The sequence below is a fragment of the Hypanus sabinus genome, chromosome 6 (genome assembly GCF_030144855.1).
Source record: "Hypanus sabinus isolate sHypSab1 chromosome 6, sHypSab1.hap1, whole genome shotgun sequence".
Classification (NCBI taxonomy): Eukaryota; Metazoa; Chordata; class Chondrichthyes; order Myliobatiformes; family Dasyatidae; genus Hypanus; species Hypanus sabinus.
The window spans coordinates 175,264,096-175,287,087 of record NC_082711.1 but is presented as its reverse complement, the minus strand read 5'-3'; the positions used below and the strand labels follow the sequence as shown (position 1 = coordinate 175,287,087).

Below are 22,992 nucleotides of genomic sequence, written 5' to 3'. Positions count from 1 at the left end.
CTGACATCAATTCTAGATGGAGAGAGCACTTTGAAAATCTTCTAAATCAAGCTATCTCATTCGACAGGAATGTGATTAACAACATTCCAAAACAGCCCATTGATGATAAGCAAAATACCAACACTTGAAGAAGTCAAGGAAGCCATCAACACCTTGAAAAACAACAAGGCCGCTGGACTCGCTGGAATACCAGCTGAGGCCGAGGTTCTTGATTAGTAAGGTGTCAAAGGTTATAGGAAGAAGGCAGGAGGGTTGGGAGGGACAATAAATTAGTTATGATAGAATGGCAGAGAACACTCAATGGGCTAAATGGCCTAATTCTACTCCCATGTCTTATGGAACATGGTCTAAAAGCATGCAAGTCCACTAACTAATTGATGCATCAGTCTGCAGGTGTGCACCCTCTTTTCCATCTTGTTGAATCATGGAAGCATAACATGCAACAATGATGATATTTCCAAACAACAATTCTCCAAAAGGAAAATACTTGTCCTGCTGGCTTGCACTCCTGCATGGCTGGCATCTAGAACAGGAATATTACACTAAAGCTCCTTAAGCCAGTCCACTAGAGGTCAGTGCACAGCATTGATTGTTTGAATACTTCTTGACAACTCCAATACTCTGCACCATTTTATGTGGTATGTAGAAAGTACATTTTCAAGTGAATTTACAAATATTAAAAGGTTTTTTTTGCAAATAGTGGAGAATTATTTACTGAGTTATCATATGTTAGAATGTACAATCCTGTGAATGAGTGAGTGGGTAGGTAGGTGGATGGGTGGGAGGAAAGGGACTCGTTTTGCTGTTGTTGTTGTGTTGTTGTTGTTACTGCTTGTGTAGTTCTGTTGAACATTGTGGTCAGGTTATGCTGGCCCTGGAATGTGGGCAGGTTATGCTAGCAAGACTTGCGGGCTGCCCGCTGCATATCCTTAGGTTGTGTTGTTTATTCATGCAAACAACGCATGTCACTCTATGTTTTGATGTACATGTGATAAATAAATGAACCTGAATCTGAAGATTGGCAGGTCATGAATTGGCTAATGGAATCCTTCTGCCCTTTTAGTAAAGAGAAATGAAGTGTAACATTTATCACGTGGGTAATGTGACAAATGGATACAGTGATCATTTGATTAGGGTAACTACTGTATGTGTCCATGAAATTAAATCCAATTCAACATGTACTGAAACTGATCTTAAAATAAGCAACACACACAAAATGCTTGAGAAACTAAGCAGGTCTGGCAGCATCTGTGGGGGGGAATAAACAATCAATGTTTCAGGCCAAGACCTTTTATCAGGACTGGTGAAGGGTCTCAGTTTGAAATGTTGACAGCTTATCCCACTTCATTGATACTGTGTGTCCTGCTAAGTTCTAACAGCATTTTGTGTGTGTTGCTTAAGATATCCAGCATCTGCAGAATCTCTTGTGCTTAAAACAGAGACATTTTTGGCTGAAATTTCTCTGGATTCCTGAATAGGTATAATGCAACTCCCTGATACACAACTCATGATTGCTCAACACTGGGAGTCTGGAACGTGAACACCCACAACTCTTGTGGCGTTGCAGATGCAGTGAAATTTGTCTCCAGCTGGTGTGTACTTCCAGTAAGGGTTGTGAGACAACAATCAGGCATCCAATACATAATGTCAGGTATTTATATCCACAGCAGAATCACAATGACTGGCCTGGTTCAAATCAATTAATTTAATCACACACTGGAAATGAAAACAGAAATCTTTTAAATCACTTTATTTGGCTAGGAAAAGACAGTGGAGTTGAATATTATTTTCTAATTTAAAAGGGAACACCTGGCCAAAGTCAAAAGTTTAGGTTACTGTCATATGTGCAGATGCAATTAAAAACTTTATTTGTAGCTGCACCACAAGCACATGGCAGCCAAAGCATGCCAGGTTAGGCAGATGTTCTTCCATCTTGGTAGGAAGGAAAGTGCAGCACAGGAAGAAACTATTCAAAACTTTCCCTTCAGAGAGAGATTAAAATTATGGAATTCTGAAAGAGCTTGGCAGGTTCTTCCCTTGGCTGGAGATGCGAGAACTATGGGCCACAATCTCTGAATGACTGGCTGAGTTCTGGGCTAATTTCTTCAAAGAAGGCAGGGTGAATCTTCGAAATTCTCTATTCCATCTGGCTGTGGATGTTCAGTCATTGAGTATGTTCAAGACTGAGATCAATGTACATTGGAATTACAAAGTAAGGAATGGAAGTAGAGATTGGTAGACAAGTGGAGTTAAATGCCACAAAAGGCTTAAGGGGCCTGTGATATTTTACGTTTTTAAGAAAATTGTACAGAAATTTGTGAAGGTGCAGGACTGTAAATGCAAGGGTTAATTTAGACTGTAAAATGATAGGCTCCTGTATGCTTAGATATCTGGGATCATTGTGGGGTAGGTGAGACTCATACAAGAATAAACATGAGGAAATCTGCAGATGCTGGAAATTCAAACAACGCACATAAAATGCTGGTGGAACACAGCAGGCCAGGCAACATCTATAAGGAGAAGCACTGTCGACGTTTCAGGCCGAGACCCTTCATCAGGACTAACTGAAAGGAAAGGTAGTAAGAGATTTGAAATTAGTGGGGGGAGGGGGAAATGCAAAATGATAGGAGAAGACTTGGGGGGGGGATGAAGCTAAGAGCTGGAAAGGTGATTGGCAAAAGTGATACAGAGCTGGAGAAGGGAAAGGATCATGGGACAGGAGGCCTCGGGAGAAAGAAAGGGGGAGGGGAGCACCAGAGGGAGATGGAGAAAAGGCAAAGAGTGATGGGCAGAGAGAGAGAAAAAAAAAACCAAGCAACTAAATATGTCAGGGTTGGGGTAAAAAGGGGAGGAGGGGCATTAACGGAAGTTAGAGAAGTCAATGTTCATGCCATCAGGTTGGAGGCTACCCAGCCGGTATATAAGGTGTTGTTCCTCCAACCTGAGTTTGGATTCATTTTGACAGTAGAGGAGACCATGGATAGACATATCGGAATGGGAATGGGACGTGGAATTAAAATGTGTGGCCACTGGGAGATCCTGCTTTCTCTGACGGACCGAGCGTAGGTGTTCTGCGATACGGTCTCCCAGTCTGTGTCGAATAAATGAAAGGCCACACCGGGAGCACCGGACGCAGTATACCACACCAGCCGACTCACAGGTGAAGTGTCGCCTCACCTGGAAGGACTGTCTGGGGCCGTGAATGGTGGTGAGGGAGGAAATGTGTCTCTTTTGCCAATCACCTTTCCAGCTCTTAGCTTCATCCCACCCCCTCCAGTCTTCTCCTATCATTTCGCATTTCTCCCTCCCCCCGCTACTTTCAAATCTCTTACTATCTTTCCTTTCAGTTAGTCCTGACGAAGGGTCTCGGCCTGAAACGTCGACAGTGCTTCTCCTTATAGATGCTGCCTGGCCTGCTGTGTTCCACCAGCATTTTGTGTGTGTTGCTCATACAAGAATAGCAGGTTGCACCTAAACTGGAGGGTGACTAATTTCCTTAAACAGAGGCTTGCTCACTCTGTTCAGGAGGGTTTAATCTTATTTGGCAGGGGTTTGGAAACACACCAGCAATGCAGCTGGGCGAAAACTGTAGAAGAAAATTCAAGCAAGTTCAGTGGAGCAAGCAAACCGAGACAGGTTGGGGATGTGGAAGGACTAGTACAATCAACAGCAGTCACTTTACTACAAGGAGATTCAAAGGTAAATCAGATGAACTTAGAACTTAGATCAGAACTTGTAATTATGATGTAACAGAAACATGGTTGACGGAAAGATATGACTCTTAGTCTAATGCTGCAGTCTACAGGGGTTTCAGACACGGCACAAGAGAATGACAAAGAGGAGGGAGGATTCGCATCACCAGCTAGGGAGTAAAATGTCAGTACTTAGAATCTTGGGGGGGATTATTCAATAAGGCCAAAAGGGTAAAAACTAGACATAAGAAAGGGTTGATCACTTTGCTGAGGTTATGCTATAAGCCTCCCAATTACAGTCAGCAGGAATGAGAGCAATAAATAAAAAGCAAATTGCAGAAATGTGTTAAAGCAATAGTGCTATAGTACTGGGGGATTTTAAATTCCCTGATATTGACTGGGATTGTCTCTGTGTGAGAGGCAGAACTTGTTCAGTCCGTTCAAGACAAAACTCAGAGACCTATCAGAGGCAAGACAATAGCTGACCTTACCTTAGGAAAAGAAACTGCATCTGGTTATTGGGAGAACATTTTGTGAACAGTGACCATTTTTCTGGCATTTCTGAGGATAATGCAGGCCCTCAAGTTAAGATCAACTGAGGGAATGCTTATTTCAATGACATAAGAGATGATCTGATGAAAGTAGATTGAGAGCAGATGTTTGAGAGCTGACAAATGGGAATCTTTTAAAATAAAGTTATTAAGAGTTCAGAGCCATGTTTAGGCCAGGGTGAAAGACAAAGATTGCAAAGGTAAGATCAGGAAATAAAAAGAAATGTATGATTAAAAAAGTGGAGTGCTTGATAAATCCCAGGGCTAGACAAAGTTTACTCGAGCTTGCTGAGGGAAGCAAAGGAGTGCAGATCTGGGGCCCCAACAGGTGGGATGTCAAAAGAGTGGAGGATAACTATAGTTGTTCCTGGAATATTTTCCTGGAATGTAATGGCTTTTTATCCTGGAGCGCAGGAAAATGTGAGGAGATTTGTTAGAGGTATACAAAATTATGAGGAGTAAAGATAGGATAAATGCAAGCAGGCTTTTTCCACTGAGTTTGGTGAGACTAGAACTAGAGATCATAGGTTAAAGGTAAAAAGGGGAACATTTTCACTCAAAGGGTGGTGGGACAGTGGAACAAGATGCCAGTGGAAGTGGTGGATTTGGATTCAATTGCAAGATCCAAGAGAAATTTGGGTAAGTACATAAATGGGAGGGGTATGGTCCAGGTGCAGGTTGATGGGACGAGGCAGAATAACAGGCTGGTACAGACTAGCTGGGTTGAAGGGTCTGTTTCTGTGCTGTAGTGCTCTATGATTCTATTTAAGGAGTACAGCAGGAAAAACAAGCTTTCCATCAGTGTAGGCATATTGGAGGAAGTCCTAAGGGATAAGATTTCTCTATATAGGAAAGGCAGAGGTTGATTAGAATAGCCAGCATGGCTTTGTGTGGTGGACATCCTGCCTCACTATTGATATTAAACAATATTGAGTAGTCCGTTTCCTTTTAGTAGTAATAACATGTACAAAGATTTTAAGCCTATTTTAGTTAATTATTTTGATTATTTCTCTGTAGATTTGTTTTGGAGTGGTTTACAGTAAATCTTCTGCACCAAACAATATTGACTTTTGTTTACAGCCTTTCATTTACATATTGTACATTGCTTATATTGCATAATGGTTGCATAGTTTCTGCACTTAAACTCAAAAGTAGCACAAGGTTCTAATAAGTGCTTCCATGAAGTGAGATGGTTTGTGCAAGAGTATTCCCAATTCTAGTCACGTTGCCAGGTGAAGATACATGAGCAGAAACCAGATAGGAAGGAGACAGGGTACACAGGTAATATTTGTCTGTGTATTTGCTTGGCAAGTGGCTCGGTCTGCTTATCCAAAAGGCTCAGTGAATAATTGAATCATGCAGACCAGGCAAGTCACAGATGTGAAACTCATCCTGTGCTAAATTTTGCCAGCCTTCATGATTACCCTTGAGCCTGCAGAAATTGAACATTACCCTTGTGCACAGAACTCCGGGAGAAAAGTCATTGACATATTAACTTTTACTTTCACATTCTTTAGACATTTTATTTATTAGCTATGTAAATATTGGAGAAAGGAACAAAATAAATTATATAGAGGCAATTAGCATGTTGATGGTGCTGGATTAGACTGAAGAAAATCAGAGTTCTCACTGCTAATGGATCATCTACCCCAGAAATATAGGGATGGGATACGCAGTGAGGACATGCAACAAGAGCCTGCTGGCATTCACCAAAGGAACGGCAAACATTTGGATAAAGTACAAGAGATCTTTAAACAGGATTCAGTCCTTCATTTTTAGGACCAGAAATGCATTCTCTTCCTTCCTTCCATCCTCTCTCAGCCCTGTCTTAGCAGCCAGATCCCTGTCTCTGACTGGAATATTCTGGACACAAGTACCGCTGTTGAGATTTGATGGCTAAAGTCTAATCTAAAATTCAGTGCAATGCTAAAGGAACACTATACTGTTCTTTTTTTTTATTAGTTTTTTTAAATACATTTTCTACATAACTACAGATAAAAAAACCCCAGATCAAAATGAAGAACATTGATACAGTGCAAAAATAAATATACAATAACAATATGATACAAAGAAAGATAATTGAGAAAGCACCCAAATTGAAGACATGTAAAATTAGTATCCTCCCCAAGCCCCGCAACAAAAAAAAACTCCAGACCAACCACAACACAATATAGAGAATATAAATCAGGACATTCAAACCCCCAAAGCTGTAAATACACTTAGCAACAGAAGATATTAATGCCTACCACCAAAAAAAAAGGAGCTGAAAGCAAGGGACCGAAAAAAAAAACCTTAGTTAAGAGGAAGGTTATGAAAGTACTTAATAAAAGGTCCCCAGACCTTATGGAACTTTAAATCCAAATTAAGAACTGAATAATGAATTTTTTCAAGGTCCAAGCAGGCCATAATATCGTTAAGCCATTGAGCATGCGTGGGCGGGGCAACATCTCTCCATCTAAGGAGGATTAAACGTCTAGCCAGGAGAGAGGCAAAAGATAATATTCAACACTTAGTCGAACTCAGATGTAAATCTGTCTCACCCCAGAAACCGAACAAAGCAATTAAAGGGTTAGGTTCTAGGTGGTGATTCAGAATATACGATAACGTTATGAAGACATCTTTCCAAAGTTTCTCCAAGCTAGGACAAAACCAGTACATATGAATGAGAGAGGCCTCGCCCCTTTTGCATTTATCACAAAGCAGACTAATGTCAGGGTAAAATCGAGATAATTTAGATTTAGACACATGGGCTCTATGAACAATCTTAAACTGTAAAAGGCAATGGCGAGCACAAAGAGAGGTTGAATTAACCGATTTGAGAAACGAGACCCAAGTCTCATCAGATAAGGAGGTATTTAAATCCTGCTCCCATGCCATTTTAATTTTATCCACAGGGGCACGTCATAAGGCTGCTAATTTATCTTGAATAAATGATATTAAACCTTTACCTAATTGATTAATGGAAAGAAATAAGTCCATAACATTTTTCTCAGGCATTTCAAGGAAGTTAGGAATTAAAGGAATAATAAAGTGTCTAATTTGGAGATATCTAAAAAAATGAGCATTGGGCAGATTGAACTTAGCAGAGAGCTGTTGAAAAGAAGCGAAGCGATTATCAATAAAAAGATCTTCAAAATGTCTAATGCCCTTCCTATACCCATCATGGAATGCTGAGTCATATGTAGTAGGTAAAAAAAGGTGATTATGTAAGATAGGGCTAGAAACGGAAAAACCATGGAAACCATGTAGCTTCCTGTAGAAGTAGTAGAGGCCAGTTCAGTTGTGTCATTTAAGGTAAAATTGGATAGGTATATAGACAGGAAAGGAGTGGAGGGTTATGGGCTGAGTGCGGGTAGGTGGGACTAGGTGAGATTAAGGGTTCGGCACGGACTAGGAGGGCCAAGATGGCCTGTTTCCGTGCTGTGATTGTTATATGGTTATATGGTTATATGGTTAACCATAAAATTTCCTAAACTGAGCCCATATATGCAAAGTGTGTCTAACAAGAAGATTAACTATTAGTCTGGACAAACTACTAGGGAGTACAGAGCCAAGAAGTGCAGAGATAGATAATTCTTTAGTGGAGCTCAACTCCATTGCCACCCAATTAGGGCACTCGGGTTGGCCATGGAAAAAAGACCAACAGGTAGCACAACGTATATTGGCTGCCCAATAATATAAACGAAAGTTAGGTAAAGCCATGCCACCCTCTTTTTTAGGTTTTTGGAGATAGACTTTATTAATTCTAGAGCGCTTATTCTTCCACAGATATGACAAAATAATAGAATCTAAGGGATCAAAAAAAGATTTAGGAATAAAAATTGGGATTGATTGAAATAAATATAAAAGTTTAGGGAGAACATACATCTTAACAACATTAATACGACCTACCAAAGACATAGATAGAGGTGACCATTGTACCAGACTGTTTTATAGTATATGAAAGATTGGCAAAATTTTCACGAAAGAGATCTTTAAACTTCCTTGTGACTGTCATCCCAAGGTAAGTAAATTGATTATGAACTACTTTAAAAGGGAGATCACGAAATGTTAATTCTTGTGCTTCTTTATTAATTGGGAAAAGTTCGCTCTTATGTAAATTAAGTTTATAGCCAGAGAACTGGCTAAACTGGTCAAGAAGTGAAGACATTGGAGGTAAGGATGTAGACGGATTTGAAAGAAAAAGTAATAAGTCATCAGCATAAAGAGAAACTTTATGCTCAACACCCCCTCTCCAATCCCGGTCAATTCAGGACAATTTCGAAATGCTATCGCCAAAGGTTCTATGGCCAAATCAAAGAGAAAGGGACTTAAAGGGCATCCCTGACGGGTGCCATGTTTAAGGTTAAATAACTGGGATTTCTGAAAATTAGTTAAAACAGAGGCAGTAGGACACAAATACAGCAATTTGATCCAAGAGATAAAACTTTGACCGAAGTAAAATTTTTCTAAAACTGCAAAAAGGTAGTTCCACTCTATACGATCAAATGCTTTCTCCGCATCGAGGGAAATAACACATTCAGGAATCCCAGTTGGAGGTGAATATAAAATGTTAAATAAATGCCGAATGTTAAAAAAAGGAAGACGATTTTTAATAAAAACAATTTGGTCATCAGAAATAATAGAGAGAAAACAGTTTCTAATCTATAAGCCAAAACTTTAGCCAAAATTTTAACATCAACATTAAGCAAAGAAATCGGCCTATACGAGGAACACTCTGTTGGGTCTTTACCCTTTTTTAATAAAAGAATAATAGATGCCTCATTAAAAGAGGGTGGCAATTTGCCGTAATTAAACAAGTCAGATAATACTGAGAATAACTGAGGAGAAAGAAGTGAAGAGAATGATTTATAAAATTCTATGGGGAACCCATCAGGTCCAGGAGATTTCTCTGAGGACAATGCAGAAATTGCAAAAGATAATTCTTCTGATGATATAGGCGCATTAAGTTTGGCTTTAAAATCAGATGAAAGCGAAGGAATATTCAGATTATTTAAAAAATGATCAACAGAGATATTGTCATTCAAAGATTCCGAGGAATAAAGTCGAGAATAGAAATTTTTAAATGCATCATTAATTTCTAAGTGATCAGATGTAAAGTCTACATTCTCCTTCCAGATCTTTGTAATATGTTGTTTGGCTTTGGAACGCCTCAGCTGATTGGCTAGAAATTTACCAGATTTGTCACCATGAATATAAAAGCGACTCTTGCTTTTGAGAAGTTGGCGTTCGACAGGTTGAGTAGACAGAAGATTAAATTTAGTTTGAAGTTCTACACGCTTCTTGTATAGTTCAGGATTCTTAATTTGAGCATACAGTTGATCCAATTCTTTAATCTGATTAATGAGATCTAATCGATCTGCACAGGACTTTCTATTAAGATTTGCTGTATAAGAGATTATTTGACCCCTCAAATATGCTTTCATGCATCCCAGACAATCTGGGATGACACTTCAGGTAATGAATTGGTGTTAAAATAAAAGGTTATCTGATCCTTAATAAATTTTAGAAAATCATCATCCGATAATAAAGTCGAATCAAACCGCCAGTGTTTATTCCTCTGAGGGAGACCAGGAAAGTTTAAAGACAGAGTAATTGGGGCATGGTCAGAAATCAGTATACTCTGATAATCACAAGAATAGACAAATGGAATGAGTTGATTATCGAGTGAGAAGTAGTCAATTCTAGTAAAGGTATGGTGAACATGTGAAAAAAAGAATAACCTCTCTCAGTAGGATGAAGGAGATACCATAATTAGAGAGAAACGATTGAAAAGCTAAGGCAGATTTAGTAGGTGGTCTAGTAACAGAGGATGATCGATACAAATTAGGATCTACCCAACAATTGAAATCACCACCCAGTATAAGAGAGTATGAGTTTAAGTCTGGTAGTGAGGAAAAAAAACGTTCAAAAAAATTAACATCATCAAAATTGGGGGCATACAGGTTTGCTAGTACAACTTTAGTATTATATAGTTTACCAGAAGCATTAATAAAACGGCCATTTGTATCAGATATCTTATTATGGAGTTCAAAAGGAATATTTGAGTTAATAAGGATGGAGACCCCCCCCCCCCCAGCTTTGGCGGCAAAGGATGAATGAAAATCCTGACCCGCCCACTTTGACAGAAGCCGGGAGTTATCAAAACAACGAATATGAGTTTCCTGAAGGAAAACAATGTCAGCTTTGAGTTGTTTAATATGTGAGAAGACCTTCCTTCTTTTAACAGGGTGATTCAATCCCTTTACATTCCAGCTCACAAATTTAAGTGTATTAGCCATTATCAATTGTTAATGCACAGTAGGCAGCAGGCATATAAAAAGTCAAGCAGTACAATAACAGTCTGGGAGCAGATATATAAACATAGATTCGTAGAATCAAAACATAAACATGTCCTGAGTAACAAAGGAAAGCAAAAGAAACAGTGAGTAGTGTTGGAACTGGAGAATCCTCCCCACCCTCGCAACCCAAAACTAGACGGCTACCAAAAAAAGCAGCTAGCTTTTTTTTAAAAAATTAACCCAAATATGACTTCCAGTTTTGTATCATTAACAACAGTTCCGTATAAATACTATAGCAAATGGTAACTAGTTTATGCACTAGAAAACACAATTACAAATAGGATCAACTTCAACAGAAGTATAAAACTTAATACAAAGAAAACCAAAACTAACCTACCCGCGAAAAATTATAGAAGATTAAAAGAAAAAAAAAGGGAGGGAGAAAAGGGGGAAATTATAGATTCGAGGAGAGTACTTATCAACCATTTACAGAAAAAAAAGCAAAACTTAAACTGTGAATCATCCAACAGGGAGGCCTTCAATAAAAACACCAAACCTCCAAAACAAGTTAGAGTCAATTGTAGAACTCTATAGATAAAGTTATACAAGAATAAAATAGATTACACAAGTACAATCTAAACGTCCGCAGGGAAACATTAAACTCAGATTATCTATTTAGAAAAAACGCACCAAGTCCAGGGAGAGATTGTCTACAGCCCCTAGAGTTTCAATAGATAATGTCTGAATTATTCAAGTAAAGTCTGAGTCCGGAAAAAATAGTTCTACTATGAGAGGTACTTATCCACCATTTTAGAAGGTCCGACTGGGTTCCGAAGGAGACTGGATGGCCGGAAGACTTCCAACAAATGCCTCAGCCTCCTTCACTGATTTAAACCACTTATATTCTCCAGTAGTAAGCGTAATTTGGAGATCGCCTGGATTTCGAAGGAAGGGTCTGAGTTCACGATCAAAAAGCACTTTCATTACACCTTTAAACTCAGCACGCATCTTCAGAACCTGGGGGGCAAAATCCTCCACAAAATGAATGACTGAATTTTGAAAAGCAAAAGTACCTCTGCGGCATGCCTCCATAATCAAACGGTTTTTCACCTGGTATTGATGAAAGCACAAAATTACCGGCCATGGGTGGGAACCCAGAATTGCACAGGGAACGTAGATCCTGTGTGCCCTTTCAAGCTCAGGTGGATTCAGAAGAAATTCTTTCCCAAAAATCTCACAGAGAAAATCGGAAAAAAATTTCATGAGAGAGCCCTGTTCGGTGGCCTCTGGCAAACCAAGAATTCGTAGATTGCAACATCTGCTCCGGTTTTCAAGATCCACCATTTTGGAAAAAAGTTTACAATTCTTCTCCTTTAGACTGGAGCAGAGAGTTTCAAGGTATTGAACATGGCGTTTTAAATCTTCAGAAGTTGAGTCGATGTGAGATAAATGTTCAGCATGTTCGTCCACTCTAGCGTTGAGCCGATCCAATTTGACATCCAGTTGGTTGAAAGAAGTTCTAAATTCCTTTAAAATATCTTCTCGATGCTGTTCCAAAGCAGCGAGAATGTCAGCTGGCAAAGTCGTATAAGTTTCCTTTTCCCTGGTTTTAGTACTTTTGGTAGACATTATAAGATAGATGTGTTCGCAGGCAAGTAAAAGAGACCTAATAAAATACCTAACTAAGTTTAAGAATGGAGACATATAGTGCAAAGATAGGGAGAATGACGGAGCAAAAGTTTGGAGCAGCTAAACAATCGCCATCTTACTGGAAGTCCCCACACTATGCTGTTCAATGTGCCCTTTTGGGTAAGTCCTTAAACCAAAGGCTTGCCCACTCTCTTTGGTGGATCTGAAACATGCCATGGTTTCACCTGAATCAAAAACAGGAGTTGTTTCTTTCTACTGTCAGAGCTAATAGTTCATGCAAAAATAGATAATCTGGTCATTAACACATTGCTGTGTACAAATTCTCTGCCCAGGATTTTATATTTCAAAAGAGTTCTACTGGTTGTAAAATGACAGCACATCTTTGGGTCAAGAAAGTTGCCATTTAAATGGAAATCTTTCTTCACCTCAATCGCAGTCATGCACTATTGCCTAACTCATCAACAAATAGAAATCACGAGGAAATCTGCAGATGCTGGAAATTCAAACAACACACACAAAATGCTGGTGGAACACAGCAGGTCAGGCAGCATCTATAAGGAGAAACGTCAACAGTGCTTCTCCCTAACAAATAGGAATCCTCCCTAGAGAGTGAATCATTACCTTCAGACTGCTCCTTCCTCATTAGGCTTGCTGCTACGTCACCCACAGAGACTGTGAATTCCTTGTCCTGTTGGAAGGATGAAATAACTTCCAGCTCAGATTTATTTGGTTTTGCATCCTCTGTGAAGTAAAATCCGCTCAGATATCCTGGAGGGGGCACAGGATCCTGAACAAAGGGAAAAATATGGTCAATTGGGAGACGGGCTATCATTATTGGATGTTCACTACAGCTTGTAGTCCACTCATTTTTCATGAGGAGTCAAATGGAAAGCTTTATAATTAAAGTAAGAAATTAAGTTCAAAATGATGAGCAGTTTTATTCCAGTCTGTTTTCTCATCCCTATTTCCGGCACCTTTAACTGGAAGAATAGAAAAGTTAAGCCCTTGTGATGGTAGAACGGATCACCCCTTGAAATAATAGACTAGAGGTACAAGGAAATCCCTGCCTCAGCAGAAGCTTCCCATGATACATCAAAGTCAGAATCAGCCACAAGTTATAGGAGATAGAATTCCGCCCATTTGGATTTTCCAGTCAATATGATACCAAAGGACTCACGATCAGCTCTGTTTGAATTAGGGCCAATAAAGGGAGTCATCTCACAAATTGTAATTTCAATCTTTTAAAGGTGAGTGGAGAAAAGTTTATGGGATATGTCAAGACTAGATTGTTTACACAGGGAATGGACTGCACTTCCAGAGTGGTGGTAGAAGCCATTAGGTACATTTAAGAGACTCCTAGATAGGCACATGGATGAAAGAAAAATGGTGGGTTATAGGCTGTACATAAATACAAGAGCTTCTACAGCTGCTGGAAATCCATAGCAACATGTACAAAATGCTGGATGAACTCAGCAGCATCAATGGAGAGGAATAAACAGTTGATGTTTCAGGTTGAGACCCCTCATCAAGACAGGACCAGGTTGGTGCTCTGAAGTGTTACATAACTGCTATGCTACTGTGCTGCCCCATTTACATCAAAAGTACAGTAGATTCCAGTTACCTAGGGCAGCCACTTATTTGAGACAACACTTGAAGAACAAAAATAGAGAAAATAGCTGGGATTCCCTTCACTTATTTGTGACACAATGCTGCTTAATTGGGGCAGGAGTCTGATGCCAAACATTTTCTAACTAGTGTCAGTCACATGCACCTGTGTGGCTGTTAGACACTACACTGTGCTTAGAGTGAACAATTTTAAAATAGCATCGGTTACATGTGTTTGTGTTCAAAAAGGAGTGATTTTTTGTTACTGATAGTTGGTAAGACGATCCTGAACTGTTTTGCTCACTGTGGTTTCAAGCATACAGGTTTGGAGATGCCTGAAACAGCTGGGGGTGAAAATGAAATGATTTCACTACATCAACAAGTTAGGAATTCTGAAATGTTTAAAGGAATTCACAATCATCTCGAATGTTACAATGAAAATGAAGATTTGGAGTATGCAATTGTCAAAAGAATTGTATGAAGGTAGTCCATTATCTGCATTAGGCATCTACGCTAACTTTGCTCATTTACAGTTAATCAAAAGAACACAGCAGCATACACTCAATTTATTTCTCTGTCCATAACTATTAGGAACTAATACACAGTTTTATAGTACTGTAGCAGTATTGATAGTTTTGTTTTGTATTTCATTTAAGTATATAACTTTTTACTCAGTTAAACAGTAGTTTGTCTTTTTTATATCTTTTAAACTACTTCCATGAATCTTTAGATAAGTGGGGCAGCCACTTAATTGGGCCAAAATGTAGTGGTCCTGACGTTTCCCAATTAACCAGAATCCACTATATTGCAGTAAGGATCAAGTTTTAACAATCAAGTTTATATCCTGTGCTCAGTCAACTTTAGCCAATTTAGATCTTATTCCATCTTAGCAGTTCTTATGATATGCAGAATGTGCATCCCTCCAATTATAGCAGCTGCATTTTAAAATAATTCATTGTTCTGAAAGCACTTTCCAATACATGTCATAGGACAGGCTCCATTTATTCCTCATATAACCACTTCATATTAAAACAAGCAGTACATCATCACAAGAGCTATATAAATACTGAACTGAGATAATTGAGCTAAATTACCTGTGTGTGTGGCAAAAGTCGGATTAATAAACTGCAGCAGGGAATCATAGGATAATGATTTAGAGATGATGCAGTGAGAAGAGTCTGACCTTTTGATGGCATCCCCCCTCTCAGTTTGAGCTGGAATCCTCCAACATTTAAATCTCCATGTTCATTGAACAAGGAAATCACAGTATTCCCTAGAAGATCAAACAGATAAACAGATGTATAAACAGGGAATATGTCAATATTAGACACAATAATCCTAGAGTGCCAATAATCAGTTTATAAGTGCTGTATTTCCCTCATAGTTACACAGAAACAGCAACATAGGAGCAGAAGCAGAATTATTCTTGGCTGATTTCTGTCTCAATACCACATTGCTGCATTTCCCCATTGCCATTGATACCTTTAGTGCCCAGAAATGTATCTCTTTAAACATATTCAATGACTCTGCAGCACTTTATGATTACAAACTCTACAGGGTTGTCCTCCTCTAAGCGAAGACATTTCTAATCTCCATCCTAAATGGCTTACCCTATGTCATACAATTGTGAATACAAGAGTTTGTGCAGATGCTGGAAATCCACAGTAACACACACAAAATGTTGGAGAACTCAGAAATTCAGACAGCGTCTATGGAGAGGAATAACCAATTGATGTTTTGGGCTGAGACCTTTCATCATCATGAAATTCCAGACTCTTCAGCCAAGTGCTTTCAGTCCAGCTCTGTGAGAAATCCACAAGTTTCAATACAATCTCCTTTCGTTGCTCTGAATTTAGTTGATCTAAACTCTCCTTACACCAATGTGTCACTTTCTAAAGTGTCAATATGGTTAATATTTGCTGCAATCCTTTTCTAGATAGCAGATCTTTCCTTGGAGAAGAAGATCCAAACTGCGCTCAGTGCTCTAGGTGCGGCCCTTAGAAGTTGTAGCAGGGATCAGCAAGCCTGACTTCTGACTCCCAAAACGAAGACTCTGAGCTCCATGAGGAAGACAGAGCAAACACTTGAAGAACACTGTGATAGTCTTCTTTAACTCATGAAAGATCTTATCTTGTGACTACTCAAAATGGAGTGCCAGCATTTGGGCATGTACTGAATATGAAGTCTCTACAACGGTGCACTAATGCTGGAAGGAGTGCTCAACATCCCTAACTATCCAGTGGCGAACACCATCAAGCAACATCTCTCCCATCTGTAGAAGAGTCGGCAGAAGCCGCATCATCAGTCACCTCAGAACCCAGAGAACTGGAGCAGAAGCAAGTACCCATTGTTTCCAAAGAAATACCTAAGAAGCAGATATTTTAAAATTGTTTTATTCTTTTTTTTTATAGCCCTTGTACCATGCAGTATTCAGTGAAGAAAACTGGTCAATCTCTCTTTGGACTGAGGCAACACCATTTGCAGCTGCAGAGAAGGAGTGATTCTTGGTGCCTCTCATCACTGCATATGATTTTCTCCTTTTCTCTGGATTCAAGTCTCTGTCTCTCTCCCCTTTTCTTCCTCTGTCTCCCTTTTATGATGAAGCACTTAGCTCGTGTACAGCAATTCTTCACAACATTATCATACCAGTATAGCAATTGCTGAGTTTGGTAACATTTCCTATGAATAAACGTGACATGATACTGAGTCATGTTGCCATGTAGCACTGAACACTGTCGCTGTAATACAATGTTCATCTTTAATAGGTACTAGGAGAAAATACTATGATGTGGGAAAGATTTGACATCTATTGAAAAGTAGTTACCACACAACATATAGCAGCAACTAAGCATTCATCTATCTCTTGTAAATTTATCTAACTATATTTACCAGCTTTATTAGTGAATTAGATTTTCATGTAGTAGTTCAAGTAGCTTTAGCTAATGGTATTTAGTAGAAGCTTAGAAACAAATTTTCTTCAGTTTGCATGAGAAGGTTACCCTCACTCTCAGTACAAAGAGCTGCAAGGTTACAATGGTGGTTATGTTTAGAACAAATGGTCACATCTCAGACTTAACACAGTTTAAGCATATTCAGAGTAACATATACAAACTGCTGGAGGAAATCAGCAGGTCAGGCACATCTATGGGAAGGAAGAACAGTTGACTTTTCAGGCTGAGACCCTTCATTAGGACCGGAAAGGAAGGAGCATAAACACCAGAGATTCTGAAGTTACTGGATATCTTACTTTTATTATTTGCACAATTTGTTTTTTTCCTGCACATTGGTTGCATGATGGTCTTAATTTTTAATGGGTTTTATTGGATTTTTTTGTTCTGTGCCTGCCCATAAGGAGATGAATCTCAAGGTTGTATAGTATACACCATAAGACCATAAGATATAGGAACAGAATTAGGCCATTTGGCCCATTATGTCTGCTCCACTGTTTCATCATGGCTGATCCAATTATCTGCTCAGCCACAATCTCCTGCCTTCTTCCCATTTCCCTTCTTGCCCTGACCAATCAAGAATCTATCAACCTCTGCCTTAGTATGCTTAAAGACTTGCCCTCCATAGCTGCCTGTAGCAAAGAGTTCCACAGATTCACCACTCTGGCTAAAGAAATTCCTCCTCATCTCCATTCTAAAAGGATGCCCCTCTATTCTGAGGCTGTCCTCCAGTCTTAGATTCTCCCAGCATAGGAAACATCCTCTGCACATCCAATCTATCAAGGCCTTTCACCATTCCATAGGTTTCAGTGAGGTCACTCCTCATTCTTCTGAATTCTAGTGAATACAGGCCCAAGCCATCAAACGCTCTTCATATGACAAGCCTTTCAATCCTGGAAGCACTTTCATGAACCTCCTTTGAACCTTTTCCAGTTTCAGCAAATCCTTTCTAAGATAAAGGGCCTAAAACAGCTCACAACACTCCAAGTGAGGCCTCACCAAGTGCTTTATAAAGTCTCAACATTACATCCTTGCTTTTATGTTCTAGTCCTCTTGAAATGATTGTTGACATTGCATTTGCCTTCCTCACCACAGACTCATCCTGCAAATTAAACTTTAGGGAATCTTGCACAATGACTCATTGCATCTCAATTTTTTGTATTTTCTCTCCATTTAGAAAATAGTCAACCTTTTCATTTTTTCTATCAAAGAGCATGACCACACATTTCCCAGCACTATATTCCATCTGCCATTTGTTTGCCATTCTCCCAATCTGTCTAAGTCCTTCTGTAGCCAATTTACTTCCTCAAAACTACCGGTCTCTCCACCTATCTTCATATTGTCTGCAAACTTCACAATAAAACCATTAATTTCTTCATCCAAATCATTGATATATCACGTAAAAAGAATTGGTCCCAACCAGACCCCTGTGGAACACCAATAGTCACCAGCAGCCAACCAGAAATGGTTCCCTTTATTCCCACTCTTTGCCTCCTGCTAGTCAGATCCTGCTTTATCCAAGCTCGAATCTTTCCTGTAATACCAAGGGCTCTTAACACATTAAGCACCTAATATGTGAAACCTTATCAAAGGCTTTCTGAAAATCCAAGTACACAACATCAACCAATTCTCCTTTGTCTATCCTGCTTGTTATTTCAAGGAATTCCAACAGATTTGTCAGACAAGATTTTCCCTTGAGGAAACCGTGCTAACTGCAGCCTATTTTATTATGTGCCTCTAAGTATCCTGAAGCCTCATCATTAATAATTGACTGCAACATCTTCCCAACTGCTGAGGTCAGACTAACTCCTTTCTTCTATCTCTCTCCCTTTTTGAAGAGAGAAGTGATAGTTGCAATTATCCAGTCTTCTGGAACCATTCCAGAATCTAGCGATTTTTGAAAGATCATTGCTAATGCTGCCACAATCTCTTCAGCTATCTCTTTCAAAACTCTGGGGTGTACACTATCTGGTCCAGGTAACTTATCTATCTTCAGACCTTTCAGTTTCCTAAGAACCTGCTCTCTTACAGGAATCTTGTTCTCGCCCACAGAACCTCCTGTCCATTCCTCTAACTAATGTATCCCCCATAACCACACTGTGCCTCCTCTTCCCCTTCTCTTCTGAGTCAGAGAGGCAGACTCAGTGCCAGAGACACGAACACTGTGACTTTGTTAGGTCAGAAAATTCATCAGGAAACTAAAATAACCATTTAGAAAGAAAAAGAAGGATGTTTGCTCTTTCCATTGTTACTTTCTGTTTTCTTTTACGATTTCAACATTGGCTGGTTTGGAGCCCAAAGGTCCTCAGAATTTCTGGCCATAACTGTGATGAGAATAAACAAATAGAAAGCAGGTCAAGTCTGGGATCAATTTGCTGCTGAAAAGGGGTCCTCACTGGAGCCAGAGATGTCCTCTGTGTCTGGAATTTCAATATTCTTGGCTCTGGGGATACCCAACACTTAGCTGGGATGTATATGGTTGAGAGGACGAGATTCACTGACTGAACAATTGCAGTTCACCAATTAAATAATAATTGGAAAAGCATGCAGATTAAACTAGGAACTAACTTAACACTCCATTCTAGTTTCTTTTTTGTTCTTCTAAGTGTCCTTTCCTTTGTACAGGCAGCACAGCAGTGTAGTGGTCAGTGTAATGCTTTACCACGCCAGCTGTAAGATTCGGACTGAACTGTCTGTTAGTTGTTTGTATGTTCTCTCCATGTCTGAGTGGGTTTCCTTTAGATGCTCCAGTTTCCTCCAACATTCCAAAGGGCGTAGGTGTTAGGGTTATAAGTTGTGGCATGCTATGTTAGCACTGGAAACTTGACGACACTTGTAGGTGGCCCTTGCACATCCTTGGACTGCGTTGGTTGTTGATGCAAAACAACACATTTCACTGTATGTTTCAACATTCATGTGACAAATAAAACTAATCTTAATCCCCCTAAGACAAAAAAAATCTTTGATTAAGTTTTGTCCATTATGGTTTTAACTGGGACCTCTTTAATCTTTGTATTTTAGAATTCAATGGGTTGGCACTTTGGAGACTGTATCTGTCGTAATTGTGGTCTTGGATCTGATTCTTAATGACAAAACTTTAGATATTTATTTATTTGCCTTTTTTATAGAAGTTTATTGTCACTCATGCCATTGCATTAATTCATTAGATGGGTAAACAAAATTCCGGATGTTAACATATTCCTTAATAACTAATTCTCTGTTGATACAGAATATTAGAGTTGTAAAGCACTGAAACTAGCTCTTTGGCCCAAGTTGGGCTTGAATGCTTGTATACATCAAGTGTATTTGCCCACATTAGGCCTGTATCCCTCTAATCTTTTCCTATTCAAGAATTGTCCAAGTGAATATTAAATATTGTAACTGCATCTGCCTCCATCACTTTCTCTGGCAGCTCATTCTGTATATTCACGTGAAAGCTTGCCTTTTGGATCTTCTTTATATTTTTCTCCTCTCACCTTAAATCTGTAACTAGATACCACTGCCCTAGAAGAAGGAAGTTCGAGATATCTATCCTATCTAATTATGAACCTCTGTAAAATCGCCCAGTGTTTCAGAGAAAGACAGACACACTTTATTGATCCTGAGGGAAATTGGGTTTCGTTACAGTTGCACCAACCAAGAGTAGTGAAGAGATTTAGCAATATAAACCATAAATAATTAAATAATAATAGTGAATTATGCCAAGTGGAAATAAGTCCAGGACCAGCCTATTGGCTCAGGGTGTCTGACACTCTGAGGGAGGAGTTGTAAAGTTTGATGGCCACAGGCAGAAATGACTTCCTATGACGCTCAGTGTTGCATCTCGGTGGAATGAGTCTCTGGCTGAATGTACTCCAGTGCCTAACCAGTACATTATGGAGTGGATACTCCATAATTATTAGATTATGGAGAGGGAATACACTCAATCTTTCCCCATAACTAAAATATTCCAATCTAGGCAATATCCTAGTGAATTTTCTTTGCACTAACAATACTCCAAGTCCAGCCTGCCGAATGATTTGTACAGCTGCAACATGACATCCAGAGTTGTATACTCGATATCTCAGCTTTCTTCACTTCTTTATCCACAAGTGTCATCATTTTCAGGGAGCTGTGAACTTGCTCCCCGAGGTTACTTTGCACACCAATACCCCAGAAGTCCCTGTCATTTATGGTTTATGTTCTGTTAGTATTTGCATTACCTCATCAAGATCCCAGAGACGAGTTTGATATGATTATAGGAAGTTGAACACTTTATTCAGATATACATCACCATGCTTTATTTTAAAAAATTCCTGTGTTCAATTCTCTCAGATAATAGAGTTACTTACCTATAACAAACAGTCTGCCAGTGTCGGAATCAACTGTGTACACTCTAAGTAAGACAAGTGCGTTGGGATCTAGAGTTTCTTTGCCTTTCACGTTTACAGTCATACGGTAGAGGAACTCTGGGCACCTTGCTTGGCTGGTGATTACAGGAAAAGCCAAAATGTCAGGAATGTCATCCCTGCTGGAATGCATTAGCTGTCCCGTCACCTTTAATATATTGGGAAGAATAGAAAAAGGAGCTGAGTAAAATTGCTACTTGCTACTCATCCTTACACTTCAATAATACTTTTTATTGTTTTTGCAATTAATCCTCTACCACCCGTTATTCTCTTCCATCAGACCTGTGCATGGTCCGCCACATTTCCAGCTCCTCTCTCAAAATAGCGACTGCCCATCAGTGATCCAAATTAATAGACATTGCTTGGATGCAAAGGGGACTAAATATCAGAATGATTTGTTCATAGAATTGTAGAGTGCTACAGCACAGAAACAGGCCCTTCAGCCCATTTAATCTGTGCTGAACTGTTATTCTGCCTAGTCCCATTGACCTGTGACTGGAGCATAGCCCTCCATACCCCTCCCATCCATGTACTTATCTGCAGATTTTCTCTTGTTCATATACTTGTGCAAACATCTCTTAAATGTGGCAATTGAACTCACATCCTCCACTTCCATTGGCAGCTCATTCAAGTTCATGTTTAATTGTCATTCAAACAACATTCCAGTGTAAAACAATACAGTCACACATAGCACATACATAGCACAAGATATTATTCACACCAGACCTGTACCACCCTTTGAGTGAAGGCCTTTTGTGTAAAAAATTTGGTATATATTGTAATGGTTGTACCTTCACCCACTAAAGAAGAAAACTTTAAAAAAAGTAGTTGCAAGTGTATCTGCCTCCCCATAACACAAGTTGTCACCACATGTACTTCATTTCTTACCTTGGTGATGGTTGCATTGTCTGGAATATAATGTATTGCATCAATGTACAGATCAAAAGGCTCATTTGCCCTAGCTGGATCTGGTAACGCCACGGCTGGATTATGGGCAACCCATGGTACAGTTAGAATGTGGTCATCAGAGGATGAAGATCTGGCAAAATCAAACCATAGAGTCATAGACTAATCCAACTTGGAAATGGGCCTTTCAGCCCAACTCATCCATGCCAACCAAGGGCCCACCTAAACTAGTCACATTTTTCTACATTTGTCCCATATCCCATACAAACTATCCTCTCCATTTACTTATCCATAGAACCATAGAACTTCACAGCTGTGCTGAATCATTTTTCTGCCTAGTCCCACTGACCTGCACCTGGACCATATCCCTCCATACACCTCTCATCCATGTACCTGTCCAAGTTTTTCTTAAATGTTAAAAGTGAGTGTGGTGATCTACATATACCTGTCTGGACACACCCCTCTGCTGACTGCTCCTGTGGCTCCTCCCACAGACCCCTGTATAAAGGTGATTGGAGGCACTGCTCCACCCTCAGTCACCAGGATGTTATGTGATGGTCTCTTGCTGCTAATCGTGGTCTCTTGCAGCTAATAAAAGCCTATCATTCACCTCCCATCTCTGAGAGTTATTGATGGTGCATCAGTGAGCCCGCATTTACCACTTCATCTGGCAGCTCATTCCACATTCCCACCACTCTCTGTGTGAAGAAGCCCCCCCCCCCAATGTTCCCTTTAAACTTTTCCCCCTTCACCCTTAACCTATGTCCTCTGGTTTTTTTCTCTCCTAGTCTCAGTGGAAAAAAGCCTGCTTGCATGAACTCTATCTATACCCATCATAATTTTGTATACCTCTATCAAATCTTCCCTAGGGACAGGATACACTTGAACTGGAGGGGGAACCAATAACCCAGGAAGATTTACTAATGTTATGCAGGAGGATTTAAAGATACATCTAATGTTATTATACCTGC

General features: G+C 39.5%; 1 protein-coding gene across 12 annotated transcripts in view; it reads right to left on the bottom strand.

Annotated features, from left to right (window-relative positions):
• LOC132396137 (uncharacterized) overlaps positions 1-22,992 on the bottom strand; it is a 174,093-nt gene that overhangs the window by 36,041 nt on the left and 115,060 nt on the right. For all 12 annotated transcript variants that reach the window (XM_059973647.1, XM_059973649.1, XM_059973648.1 and 9 more), the window contains 4 exons: positions 22,004-22,154; positions 21,059-21,263; positions 14,874-15,052; positions 12,796-12,961 (listed from right to left, as the gene is read on the bottom strand). In XM_059973647.1, coding sequence (XP_059829630.1) covers positions 12,796-12,961; positions 14,874-15,052; positions 21,059-21,263; positions 22,004-22,154 — 701 coding nt within the window. The remainder of the gene's footprint in view (positions 1-12,795; positions 12,962-14,873; positions 15,053-21,058; positions 21,264-22,003; positions 22,155-22,992) is intronic.